Source organism: Podarcis pityusensis (genome assembly GCF_964106645.2).
Source record: "Podarcis pityusensis genome assembly, chromosome: 7".
Lineage (NCBI taxonomy): Eukaryota > Metazoa > Chordata > Lepidosauria > Squamata > Lacertidae > Podarcis > Podarcis pityusensis.
Genome location: NC_138031.1, coordinates 57,629,723 through 57,643,404, shown reverse-complemented (window position 1 = coordinate 57,643,404; position 13,682 = coordinate 57,629,723). Strand labels below are relative to the sequence as shown.

Sequence of the window (13,682 nt, the reverse complement as noted above, 5' to 3'; positions counted from 1 at the left end):
ATCTTCCCCTAAGCAATGCATTTAGTACCTAATTTTGGTTGGACAACCACAGTGCAAAATTCAGAGAAGTGTGAATTTTGATGGATAGCTGCATTTCAGTTTGCAGATTGTTTCAAGAACTGTGAATGAGCTCGTCCAAGTTTCACTCCTATGTACAACCATTCTTTGCTCTAGTTCAGCCTCCTGTGGCTCCCTTTGTTTTGAAAATTAAAATTAAGAAGTTGAAAAAAAACTTACCCAACCTTTTGCCTCATTTAGCTGCAACCTCAGAAAGGACCTGGACTAATTTTTTCCTAAATACATACATACACAAACACACTCCTATTTTCTTCTTCATAGGAAAGATTCAAATAGGTCCTTTATTGCAGAATAGCCTGCAGGAATAAGGTGGTGGTGTGTTAGGAACTTAAAAGCGGGAGCCGAGGCTGGAAATATTTGAGGCACTGTAACTGATATTCAGATTTTAAATGGCAAAGAAGCACATTGTCGCTTTCTATCTAGAGTTTCAACCAATCAGTTGTCCTAAATAAATATTTGTGAATTTTAACTGAGGCATTAAAATGCTGCTGAGCAAAGCACGCATACAAAAGCTAGGGGGATTTTCCAAATGAGAAAGATATTGTACAGGATTCTGTACCAGGGGCGGGTAAGTTACATACAGTTGGCACTCAGTTTTTAAAAAAGGGAGGAAAGGAGAAGACAAAAAGCAGAGGAGGAAAACACATAGCACCAAAAGTGTTGGGAGGATGTGTGCCTTACATTGCTCTCATGCTGTTTTCGGGAAGAAGTGGTATTTCCAAAACTTTGGTGTTGGAAAGTATCGTTTCGTGGCTGGTTGTGGAGACCGTCTTCCCAGTGATCCGGTGAACCTGGTAGAAGGCATGGGGTCTCAGCAGGCGATCGTCTGCAGTCCCGATGAACAGCTGTAGCGTGAGCGGTTCACTTTCTAAGTAACCGTGTAGCTGGCAGGAGAACAGAAAGAACTCTGCATAAGCACCGTACACATAAACTGCAAGAAATCTATTAAATTTTTATATGCAAGGGAGTCTAATTTAAGGAGAAAACTTGTGACAGGTGCTAAGTGTTAAGCTCTCCTCCCCCTCCCCCCACATGTACACATACTCCTTTTTTTGTGGTAACATAATATAGGGACAATAAAAAGGTACACTCCGAGAATGTATCATTACTGTAGATGACCTAAGGCACTTCAGACAGACTTTGAGCAGCACAGATTCATATACTTCATGGAACAATTTTCGACAGAAAACAGCAACGACGAGAGTCTCTGTTTCTCTGGAAAAGCAAATAGGTAGCAGAAGAGTAAAAACCAGGAGGATTAAGTTTCATCACTTTTGCTGTCACTATCGTGTGTTGGCGTGGAGAAGACACCCTCAAATCTCTAGGAGGCAACATAATATGCCTAGGTACTCACACAGAAATGGGGGCAAGGGAGAGAGAGAGAAACCAAATAGCTGAGGAGGCCGTGTGAGCATCACAATTTAAGGAGCCTGAGCAACCAAGTTCTTTCCAGCCCCTGGTACTGAGGCCTCCTTTACGATAAGTGAGCATATTTGTAGAATGATATTTTATAGCGTGCCTAGGCTGAAGCCTAAGAGACATATTCTACAAGCACGCAGCGTATACAGAGTGATGTCAAGAGAAGCAGTTTTAGCTCATCTCCTGCTGCTCTGGCACACCTGATTCATCAGAGAAAGAGAGGGGAGGAGGGGTTCAGACTGTAGTTTCTGTAGGGGTGACATACAAGATGCTGAAATATAACAAATCAAATCAGCGGATTGGAAGAGGCAGGGAAGGGGGGGAAACCTCAAGTTAAGTAGTTCAATCTGCGCTAGTGTCTGGCTACCTCTTGGCAAGCTGCAAACCAGGCAGAGCTTCTGATGTGCATACCACTAAAACTCCGCCAAAGGGAGCCCTTCTGCCGCACGCAAGGCCCATTATATCTGGCACAATTGGCATTCCTTCTGTGTATGTTTGTGAAATGCCTTAGCTAGCAAAAATAAAGGGGGGGGGGTCCACAAAATGTGCTGTTAAAGCTAAATGAAAGTTAAGGAGTGATAGTTTTTCTTTCAATCTGATAAACTCCTTTAAACAAGCCTTCAGTGGGAATACAGCTTGGTATGTGGGGCAGAAGTAATATCTGCGAGTGCCTTGCTGGAAAGCACTGAGACTGCTCTAGAGGAAAGGGTCTCAGAAGCCCCACTGCTGGCACAGAATCCACCAGACTGTCCTTGCTAGCCAGGGCAAAACAGCTGGTGCACAAAGGAGGGATGCTGAAAAGCAAACCACTACTACAGTTCTGTGTCTGAAGCATGCAAGCAAGACTAGCAGCACAGACAAGGGTGTATTAGCTTCTCCCTTTCTGGACTTTGCATGTACCTTCTTTAGAAAGAACTAGGTGGACCTTCTGAAACCTGTGTGAGACCCAGCCTCAAAACACTGAAGTGTTTTCAAGAAGTGTTTTGTCACTGATGGTGTATTTTTTTAAAAAGACATTGCTGCATGGAGATTGCAGATATTGAGAAAGGATCACCAAATAAAAGCTCCCCGACTGATTTGCCGGCTTTTTTCGTGCTGGAAGTCATGGGACTGATAGGATGCGGGGGGAGGGCATTTGATCATTGGCTCCTTTTTATGAAACACTACATTAGGCGCCTTCAGCCCTACCTCAGAAGTAATGCAAGCCAAATGTGTTTACTTAGTACACCCGATGGATATGGAAGGAGACTGAAAAGCTGCTCACTGGTTCAGCTCTTCCCTGTGACCAAAACATGGCATGGCAATGTCTGTTTCTGTTAGTTAAAAGATTCACAGGAAAAGTTATCACTGATGGCTAAAAGAATAAAATATGGAAAGGGAAGGGACGGGAATAGTTATACTAGTGTGTAATGAAGAATTTTTGCTCATCTAGACAGGGTCAGGATTCATTCGCACAGCGGCACCTATTTTGTCAACTACAGGAGGAACTGTCGGGAAGTAGGCCCAGCCCAAGACATTTTGCAGCCTGAGGCAAAGGACAAGATGGCACCCCATCCATTCCACCTGCAGAAGCCAACCAGCCTGTCAACTGACGTTTACTTCAACACTAGCAGCAGTGCTCTCCCCTACTCCTAAGTGCAGCAGGGTAGTTTAGGGGGTGCAGGATAGGGTGTGCATGTTCTGTCCTTAACATCTGCCACTGTACACAACAGCATCTGCCTCCTGATGTGGCCACCTCATTTTGCTAATGGTAGGACTGGCCCTGTTGGGAAGTCATCAGAAATCTCAGATGGTACATACAAAATGCCCCATCGAGGGTGTGTAGCTTGAGCTGGTGTCTTGTTTATAGCTTATTTGCATTACTGCAGCCAAACAAGGAAGCTACAAGTAGACTGTTTTGTCTGTCCCAGATTTTTCTGTCAGCTTCACCCTGCTAATGGATGGGACTTGGTAGCTTCGTTCCTCTTGAAATGATTTGCATATCAACACATAACTGGGCAGCGCCTTATCTGGAAGCAGGCATCAACTTATTACGGGAAAGATTGAAATGAAAGCAATATTGGTTTAATTAACTTCTGCAAACCTCATAGAACATGGCGCCCAGCCAAGCATTACACTTATAGGATAAAAGGAGTCCTGAGATTTCACCAAAGCCTCGCTCTAGACAGGTGTCTTGGTCTATATATGCTAACTCAACTCAAAGCTAGTAGCAGGACCTAAACTATTACTGCACATTAACACCTTGCTTCTGATTTGCTGCCTGGAGTTGTGATCAGCAGTTCTAGGATGCAAAGTTACATTTTCCAATAAAGATTTATAGCACTGATTCACAGGTAGGTTAAAAAAATAGCTTTACACTCTGAGGCACAACTTGGAGGTCTCACCATCACCTTGCTTCACTTCAAGTTGCAGCTTGTGGTGGAATCCAGAGTAATTGAGACAACACCAATACGTCACAATTACATCACCTACTATTGATAGTCGGCCTACTTACATCACAAAAAGCAGCAGGGAACTGAAAACCCACTTTGCCGTACGGCAGCGATCAATTCCCAAACTGATATGTGTCTCCCACCAAAGACAAGCAGGCAGATACTGCCCCTGATTTTCACACCTATGGTACAAATAACTTTATCAGAATTTCAGGTAAGGCAAGTGGGGCTGATCTGTTTGGTTCTGCCATGGCAATCAGTTCCTAACATATTTTCACCAGCACAATGTAATGACAGCATGAAGGAATGGAGTCTTTTCCATGGTCCTTAGGGCACCATGACTGACAATGCAAGAAGCTTTGGTCCTTCTCGAGTCCTACATGGGACGTTTCCTGCCAATAACAATTCAGTGTTGCCAATGGCTGCAGATGTCCGGCACAATGCTGGCTTCCACCACAGAAGCAAAGGCATTTTGCACCAGTGATGAAGTCCTGCAGAATAGTCCAGTAGCTGTTCCTGGATTCCTGCTGCCCTTGCACTGAAGGAGAATACTGATCAGTTAAACTGTTAAGTTCTCACCTAAGAAAACTGCAGCAATTTATGGACGCATTTTTCTCAGATGTTTGTTGCCACGCTCCCTCTCATTCTGCTTGTTTTGAATTTGAAAACAGATATTGCAATTCCTCAGGGTGATTATTCAAGCCAGATGTTTGCTGACAAATGTATCGTGTACTTAGTCACCCACTTATGTCAGGTCCAGACAAGAGGAAAATAAACAAGTTGAATAAAACTGCACACACGCACACACAACAAAATTTTGCGTCTCTTTGTCATGGACAGTTCTTACTGCAAACACAAACCATATTTCCCCTTCTAACACACACTGTGCAGGGGACAGCCTGGGTCAAAACGTAGGGTCTAGCCCCCAATACAAAAGCACAGGTGTTGCTGTCCCAAAGCTGTCATTTCCTTTTTAATTCCATCAACTGAATTGCATTATTTGCTGTTTACATTATGTCACCCAAGCCTCACTATGCCATCCACGGCAATAAAACATGATGCAAGGATTAACATTTTGAAAGGACATATTCAGCGCTTGCCTAATTTTAGATCATGCACCTATTTCCATTAGCTATGCGACAGATGTAGCTGTACCAGCTTTTTGAAAGTAGACAGAATGGAGTCAACTTTTGCTCCGGAAGGACCATCTACACAAAACAGGTTGTGTCTTGCTAAATAGTTGAAGTTGTATTTTACAGAGTTGCTGTAGATCAAAGTTTGGACCAAGGAAATGGAGCTGCTTCTCTCTGCCCCCTGTCAGCTGGACACAGGCAGGTAAAGAAACAGATATGCATGTTAACCGTAAAAACAGGAAGAGGGAAATTAGCATTCCAAATTATTAGAAAAAAATGTGCGCGCACACACATGCACATGTGCATATTTTCCACGCATGCTCTGGAATACTGTTCCTGGCTGGCAGCATGGGAACCATGTGTCACAGGCCCTATTTTTATCCTTTTCTTTCTGTAACATGGTCCCAAGGCTAAAGTGCCACTGTCAGCCCCGCTGCAACTGAACACTACTGACACAGAACATTCTCGACAACTTCAGGACATGAATTAAAGGATGCATTTTTGTGGATGCAGTTTTTCAAATATATATGTCTAACAATATACGGCTCTGCCAAATCTGTGCTGATAAACATTACTGTAAACAAAAATCAAGCCAAAAAACCCCCAGTATCTGGCTTTTCTTCCCTCACCAGAGCTCTTTTTGTTATAGGTAGGATATCAGTACAATCTATGCTCAACCATAGATGATATTTAGCATTACACTGTATGTCTAAGTCCCACAGAATTTCAGTGGGGCGTACATGCAGGTAAGTGTGCATCAGATTGCAAATAAAGTTTTCCAAGTGTAAAGGCACCCATAGATGACTTATCTCCATTAGAAAGAGAGCTGGAAAAGACCCATCCTTCCTGCACAACAGTATTTCTAATATGGAGGATCTTAAGAAACTTATCTCACTATACTGTGAAGCCACAGGCCAAACTCTGCAACTCCAATGATTATGCCTAATCCAAAAATATCTTAAATCCCAGTGAAATGAAGAATTAGATACAGGCCTGGTTAGCCGTTCATTTTATTATGCAATCTAATCATTTACAATGAAAAGCAGAGATGATGGTATTTTGTAGATAAGGGAAGCCCATCCATAGGTCAAATTGGTAATACCCTGAGCCTCAGTCCTTCAGTGTACAATGTTTGGACAGCTGCTGGGCACTCCTACTATTTGTGAATTCTTCAATGCAACTCTCTGCAGTTGCCTCAGCACACTCGTGCTTTTTAATCATTCTACCTTCCAAATGTTCCATTTACTTGTGCACCTCTGACCTCATTTCTACCCAAAGAGTGACAGCCTAGTGAGGCTTTGGATATGGCGGTTACACCATCTTCAAGTGCCCCACCCCCCCAAAAATTACAATTGCAAGTTTACTCAATTCAGTCACATCCTGCTTGGGAAAGAGGAATGCGAAATCATTTCTCGGTTGAGAGTAAACCTGACTATTCTACATGCTAGGCTGGGGATTTGGAGCAGAACCCCATCCAAATCAAAATAAAACAAACCTCTCTCCATACATCTTCTTGAGCCTCAAATGAAGTTGGACAGTGAGCTGAAGCCCAGAGGAACAGGTACTGAACAACCTCCCTCCCTTGAAATTAACAGGAACCCCACAAGACAATGTGAGCCTGAACAATTCCTGTGGGTCACATGCAAGAGACATTTCCACTGGTTTGTGCTCACTGTGTGGAAGAACAATTGTGGAAAAGTCAAAGGAACTTCTGGAAAGTGAAGAACATTTCCCAGATTGCTACCCCATGCCTATCTTTCTTCATTATAAAGGGAAGAACAATTTATTGGTGGCTGGTGTCCATGAGGACCAACAGAGCAGAAGGTAAGGGGAGCCATTGACAGGCAGAGACAAAGGAGGAGGAAGCTAACAGGCAGGTCCATCTCCTGCTTGGATTGCAAGTAAGAAGGCAGGCAGACAGACAGGTGTTGGCTGGGAGCAAAATAAAGTTGGCTAGGAGGTTCCCAATTCACTCTATGACAGCACAGTGCAATGGAAAGAGAAATATGGTGTACTTTGGACAAACCGGTAGTTAAAAAGAACCCCCCCCCAAAAAAAACCCACAACCCTATCTCTCTGCTCTCCTAATAGCACAGGCCTGAACAACAAAACTTCAGGCACCAATCCTGAAATAAAAATATAATTGGGGGAGGTTTTTTTTATGGCAGGAACTGAGGCGATAGAATTGGGATCATTAGATTCTCTCACCACTGAACTATCCGGAAAGTGAGTGCTTCCGCCAACAAACCCCCCCCCCCCAAAGACTCGTGTTAAATTATACTGTTTCACATGGCTTGTTTGTAAATTTAAATAAAAATGAAAGATTGTCTGCATTAAAAAATATATGAGCAAGGAGGCTCATATCTTGTATCCACTTCCTTACGCAATGCTATAAAGCAAATGTGTATTGTCTCCCAAACAGTCTAGCTTTGTGTTAGTCCGAATATCCGTGATGGGGTGAGCTCCAGTTGCTCGGTCCCTGCTTTTGCCCACCTAGCAGTTCGAAAGCACATCAAAGTGCAAACAGATAAATAAGTACCGCTCCGGCAGGAAGGTAAACGGCATTTCCATGCACTGCTCTGGTTCACCAAAAGTGGCTTAGTCATGCTGGCCACATGACCCGGAAGCTGTACGCCGGCCAATAAAGCGAGATGAGCGCCGCAACCCCAGAGTCGTCTGCAACTGGACCTAACAGTCAGGGGTCCCTTTACCTTTACCTTTATAATCTAGATTATTTAATATAGTTTCTTAATATAGTTCTCTCTGTGATGTGAGAAAGGGTAAGGCAGTCTACATCCATGTGTGCATGCTCACACACTTACAACATGTCTATCTGTATATATCATATATATCCATGTAGGAAAAGGTTGTCTGTGCCTAGCTGGAAGTTTGTACAAGAATATGACTATGTTGTAAGGAATTATTAAATTTATAGTAACAGAGATGTTTTGCACTTAGTGACTAGCTTACCAGGCATTTGGGCACCTATCCAGAACAGAATGCTATTTACAGCTGCTGTCTTGCACCATACTCTCTGTCTTTAGGTCTATGCTGTAGCACAGGAGCAGAAACATATCTGTTGTTCCAAAATGTTTCTCCCTCCCTACAAGACAGAATCAGGAAGCCACCCCATCACAAATACACACAATTAGATCCATTGAAGTGGCATTCAAGTGTTTCTTATGTCATCTGTGGAAGCATTTTTCTTGAACAAGACTAACAAGAATTTCAGACTGTAGAAACCCCCTTTCTGCAACATGGCATTTTGGCACTATTTTAGGATATCTATTCCCCCCCCCCCTTCAAACAGTCCCTTAAGAGGAAAGAGATATTGTAGAGTTGGAATGCAATGCAGTCCACACTTACTCCTACCTGAAAAAGCTTGGTGTACAGGGAGAAGTTTGATAGCTTAATCCATTGATTGACAGATTGACCCAGTTTGACTGAAGCACTTGAGCTGAAACCCTTCCGTCAAACTGGCTTCTGGATCATGGCCAAAAGATTCCATAGTTGAATCAAGGCGTTCTGGTGGAAGGGGACCCCAAGTTGAACATTACAGAAAACTCTATATGCTGCACTTTCTTTATCACAAGTACAGAGTACTAGTGAGAAGGAATAGGGGGGAAACAGGCTTCACGGAAGGATTAATGAACAGTGGTTAAGGAATGGGACTTTAAATGGTTAGTGGATAGTTTGGCAGACTCCATTTCCTGCCACAAATAATACTTTAGATACTTGTTTGTACCAGAAGATCTGCTTTAGTTTTTAACAAGCAGGAGCCCTGTGACACCTTAAAGGCTAACTTTATTATAGCAGCCTTCTCCAACTCGCATCAGCCTCAACCAGCAAGTCAGAATGATGGGGGAAATGGGAGTTGTATTCCAAAACAATCTAGAGGAGTCCAGTTACAGATAGGTAGCCGTGTTGGTCTGCCATAGTCGAAATAAAAAAAATCCTTCCAGTAGCACCTTTAAGACCAACTAAGTTAGTTCTTGGTATGAGCTTTCGTGTGCAAGCACACTTCTTCAGATGCGATCTGAAGATGTATCTGAAGAAGTGTGCTTGCACACGAAAGCTCATACCAAGAACTAACTTAGTTGGTCTTAAAGGTGCTACTGGAAGGATTTTTTTTATAGAGGAGTCCAGGTTGAGTATTGTGGGCTGAGCCTTCATGGACTAGAGTCCACTTCAACAGGCGCATCTGATTATCACTGTACATCACAATACATTTGTTAGCCTTAAAAATGTCACAAGAATCCTTCCTTTTGCTGCAACATAATGTCACGAGCATCCCTCTGGAAATACTAGTTTTTAATTTGGCTTGGATCCAACCACGCAAGACTTTCAAAAGGCCATTATGTTGAGATCTCCCTTTGTCTATGAGAGGGGTCCCCTCTGTCACTAAAGGACGGAAACAAACCAATCCAGTTGATACACTGGCGACTTCATATGTAGGGTTGCCATATGTCCTCTTTCTCCCAGGACATGTCCTCTTTCTCATGGGTATGTAAAATGAGACTCATCACAGCAATCCATAGTTAAAAGCAGAAGTCGACAAATGTGTCCTTTTTTTTGCTCTTCAAAATATGGCAACCCTATAAGCATCAGGCATGGGGGGAAGAGGAACTAGAGGGAAGTGGCCATGTGGGCAGGAAATCAACAGCCCCCTTGAGATCCAGCGCCGAGGGCCTTCTGGTGGTTCCTTCATTGCGAGAAGTGAGGCTACAGGGAACCAGACAGAGGGCCTTCTCAGTGGTGGCACCCGCCCTGTGGAACGCCCTCCCATCAGATGTCAAAGAGATAAACAATTACCTGACATTCAGAAGACATCTTAAGGCAGCCCTGTTCAGGGAAGTTTTTAATATGTAACTGTCAGAGCTGCTTCCAGATCCTAGCTCACAGAGGATCACGCTAGCCAGCGATCATTAAATAAAAGTCTTTATTGAGTTACAGTTTCCATTCTCAAGCTGCTGCGTGCAACTCTACGTCTCATGGTTAGATCGGCGAAGCTCCATCTGAGTCTCCGCCCCTTGTACACCAACTTAATATCCTAGCCTTGCTCCACCTTTTCCGCCTGACTGTTCTTCTCTGGGTCCCTCTGCCCCCCGGGGTCTCTTCCTTCCGGGATTCCTCTGACGCTGACGCTGACCCCCCTGACTCTTCTCCCTCCTTTCGGCGGGCTTTAGGACCTGGCTCCCTTTCCGGGCTGCCTACTGCGCCACCTTCCTGTGCATTTGAACTTGGCACGCGCGCCCAACCTTCCACCTTCCGTCTGACCGTTTCTTCGCTCCCCGATGGAGGTGTGGCCACTCCTGACTCGTGCCCTCCCCCCTGTTGTGAGCTGCCAGCGCTTGATCCCTGGCGCCCTTCCTCTTCCCTGCTCTCTGGCGGTGACGCTGGTCCTGATTTCCAACTGCTCCCCTCTGAGTCCCCTCTGGCTCTATCTTCCTGGGGTGTCCCCCTAGGCTCCCCCCTTGCCCTGGCCACTGGTGCTCCTTTCTGTGAATCTTCTGATTCACTGGAAAGACTCGGAGATCTCGGGTCGTCGTCATCACTCATCTTTTCTTCTGCCTCCTCTCCCTCGCTCTCTGTTTCCTCCCTTGCCCTTGCCTCTGCTCCTGAACCCCTGACATCCATCCCCCCCTCGAAGCCCCCTCTTCCCCCCTCCCCTCCTTCCGGTGCGGGATCTGGGTGCTGCCGTGTCAGGGGGACGAATGTCGGATACAGTTCGCTTCCCGTGGCGGGCCGCCATCCGAAGTCTTCCGGTTCTTCCTCCCTGCTCTCGTTGACGACGGTCACCTCCGCTTCCATCTCTGTGCCGCCGTGCTCGAAACCCGGGTCGTCCCCGAAAACGTCCATGTCCGTCTCTCCCTCGTTGCCTTCTGGAGACGTTGCTCGTCCTGGACCCTCCGGCCACCTTCTGCGGAACTGCTCCTCTGGTCGATCATCCCACCAATACGAGGGTTCTGAAGCAGATCCCGAGGGTGACCCCTCTGGGGAACGGGCGTCTCGTGTCGGTTCCTCGTCAGAGTCGAACCCCCGGAACGTGCTGGCTGAAAGCGTGGGCGTGAAAAGCCAGTCGTCGAAAAAGTCTGCTGGCATTGGCCTATGTGGGAAGAGGGCATGAAACTCTTCTTTGAGCAGAGGTTCGTCTAAAGCGTAGCCCGGCACCCAGCTGTTGGCACTGGCCGGGGTGCCCTCCTTGGCGAGAAGGTATTCTACCCCCTCTTCCCCCCATCTGGAGTCCAAAATCTCCGTGACTTCGTTGATGCGCTCCTCCTGTGCCACTCCCCCTTGCCCGGTTCTCTCTCGGAGCGGACCCGGTGCCGTTCCTGGTTCCTGAAACCTGTGAGGTGCCTTGTAGGGAGTGAGCACCGATCTGTGGAACACCGGATGCATTCTGGAACCCTCCGGAAGAGCCAGCCTGAAAGCCACCGGGTTGACCTGTTCGTCGACTTGGTAGGGCCCCAGTTGTTTATGCCCTAGTTTCTTCTTCGCCAACGACCTGGCCGGCACTGCGTGGGCTGCTAACCAGACCCAGTCTCCCACATGGATCTCTTCGCCAACCCTTCTGTGTTTGTCCGCTTGTACCTTGTATGCGTGTTTAGCCAGCTCCAGGTGCCGCCGCAGCTGATCGTGGACCTCCTGCAACTCCGACGCGAACGCATCTGCTGTCTGCGGCTCCCCCTCCCCCATTCTTTCCAGTCCCGGGAAGGTTCTAGGGTGCCTCCCGTTGTTGGCGAAGAACGGCGTGACCCCCGTGGACACGTGCTTCGTGTTGTTGTAGGCGAACTCGGCGAGAGGCAGGTAATCCACCCACGTCGCAGGCTGTTGATTCGCATAACATCTCAGGTACTGCTGCATGATGGCATTGACCCGCTCCGCTTGCCCGTTGGTCTGCGGGTGTCTAGCCGACGCCAGGTTGATCTTGACGTTCAGGAAGCCCATCAGCCTCTGCCAGAAGTTTGAGATGAACTGTCGCCCTCGGTCGGACAGAATAGACCGCGGCAGACCGTGAACCTTGAACACGTGGTCTATGAACAGTTTGGCGGTTTGTTCCGCCGTGGCCACCTTCGCACACGGAATGAAATGTGCCATCTTGGAGAACAAATCCACCACCACCAGCACAGCCGTCTTGCCCCTCGAGCTGGGCAGATCCGTGACAAAGTCCAGGGCCACTCTCTCCCATGGCTCGAACGGAGTTTGCAGCGGTTCCAGCAGTCCGGCCGGCGGTCTGTGCACTGGTTTGGCCCTCTGGCAGGTGTCACACCTAGCCACGTAGTTCCGCGACTTCCCCTCTCATTCCGGGCCACCAGAAGTCTCTGGCTACTAATTCCACCGTCTTCTCCTTGCCAAAGTGCCCGGCAGTGGGCGCGTCGTGCAGCTGCTGCAGTACCTTGGCGCGAAGTTCATCTCCCGGCACGTAGATGGCCCCTTTACGGATGAGCAAACCATCTCGCAGCTGGAACTCGTCGGTCGCTGCCGTGCCCCTGTGCACCTCTGCCATCTTTGCTTGCGCGAAGGAGTCATCCTGCAACGCTCGTCGCACCGCATCCAGGTCAACTGTTGCCGCCGCGCACGCCCACACTGTCGGTGCGAAGATGTGCATGGCGGCCGCTGGCGTTGCCTCCTCCAGATACTGTGGCTTACGGGAGAGAGCATCCGCCATGATGTTGGTGTCCCCCGGGACATACTCTATTCGGAAGTCGAAATTCGCAAAGAACTCAGCCCAACGTATCTGCCTCTGGTTCAGGAACTGTGCCGTGCGCCAGTGCTCTAGATTCTTGTGGTCCGTGCAGACCTGCACCGTGTGCTTGGCGCCGATCAGGAAGTGCCTCCACGCTTTGAACGCTGCATGAATGGCCAGCAACTCCCTGTCCCAGATGGTGTAGTTCTGTTCGGACTTGCTGAGCTTCCTTGAGTAAAACGCTCCCGGCCTCCAAACCCCCTGCGGGTCTTTCTGCAGCAGGACTGCTCCCACGGCTCTGTCCGAAGCGTCTGTCTCCACCCTCATCGGCCTGCTGGGGTTGACATGAAGCAGCTGCTCTTCCGACGCGAAGAGACGCTTGAGTGCCTGAAAGGACTGCTCCGCCTGCTCTGTCCAGATGAACTTCTTTTTCTTGGAGCTGAGCGTGTCCGTGATGGCCGCTGTCTGCATCGCAAAGCCTTTGATAAACTTGCGATAGAAGTTCGCGAAGCCGACAAACCGTTGGACCTCCTTCCGGTTGCGTGGGCTTTTCCAATCCAACACTGCTCGGACCTTGGCGCTGTCCATGGCGAGCCCTTTATCAGACAACTTGTAGCCCAGGAAATCCACCTCCGTCACGTCGAATTGGCACTTCTCCAGCTTGGCGTAAAGCCTATGTTGCTGTAGCCTGCTCAGCACTTCCTTGACGTGTCTGTCATGCTCCTGCTGCGATTCCGAAAAGATCAGGATGTCATCCAAGAAACAGACGCACGTCTTGTAGAGGAGCCCCGCCAACACGTGATGCATGAAAGCTTGAAAAACGTGGGAGCCATTTTGCAATCCAAAAGGCATAACTCTATATTCGTAGGTGCCCAGGGGCGTGAACATGGCTGTCTTCCACTCATCTCCCTCCCGCATGCGAATGAGGTTGTA

The 13,682-nt window shown here is 47.5% G+C and overlaps 1 protein-coding gene across 3 annotated transcripts in view; it reads right to left on the bottom strand.

The window, feature by feature from the left end:
- The window catches only part of NFATC1 (nuclear factor of activated T cells 1), a 140,230-nt gene that overhangs the window by 69,409 nt on the left and 57,139 nt on the right, over positions 1–13,682 (bottom strand). For all 3 annotated transcript variants that reach the window (XM_081014164.1, XM_081014163.1, XM_081014165.1), the window contains exon 4: positions 760–962. In XM_081014164.1, the coding sequence (XP_080870290.1) occupies positions 760–962 (203 nt within the window). The remainder of the gene's footprint in view (positions 1–759; positions 963–13,682) is intronic.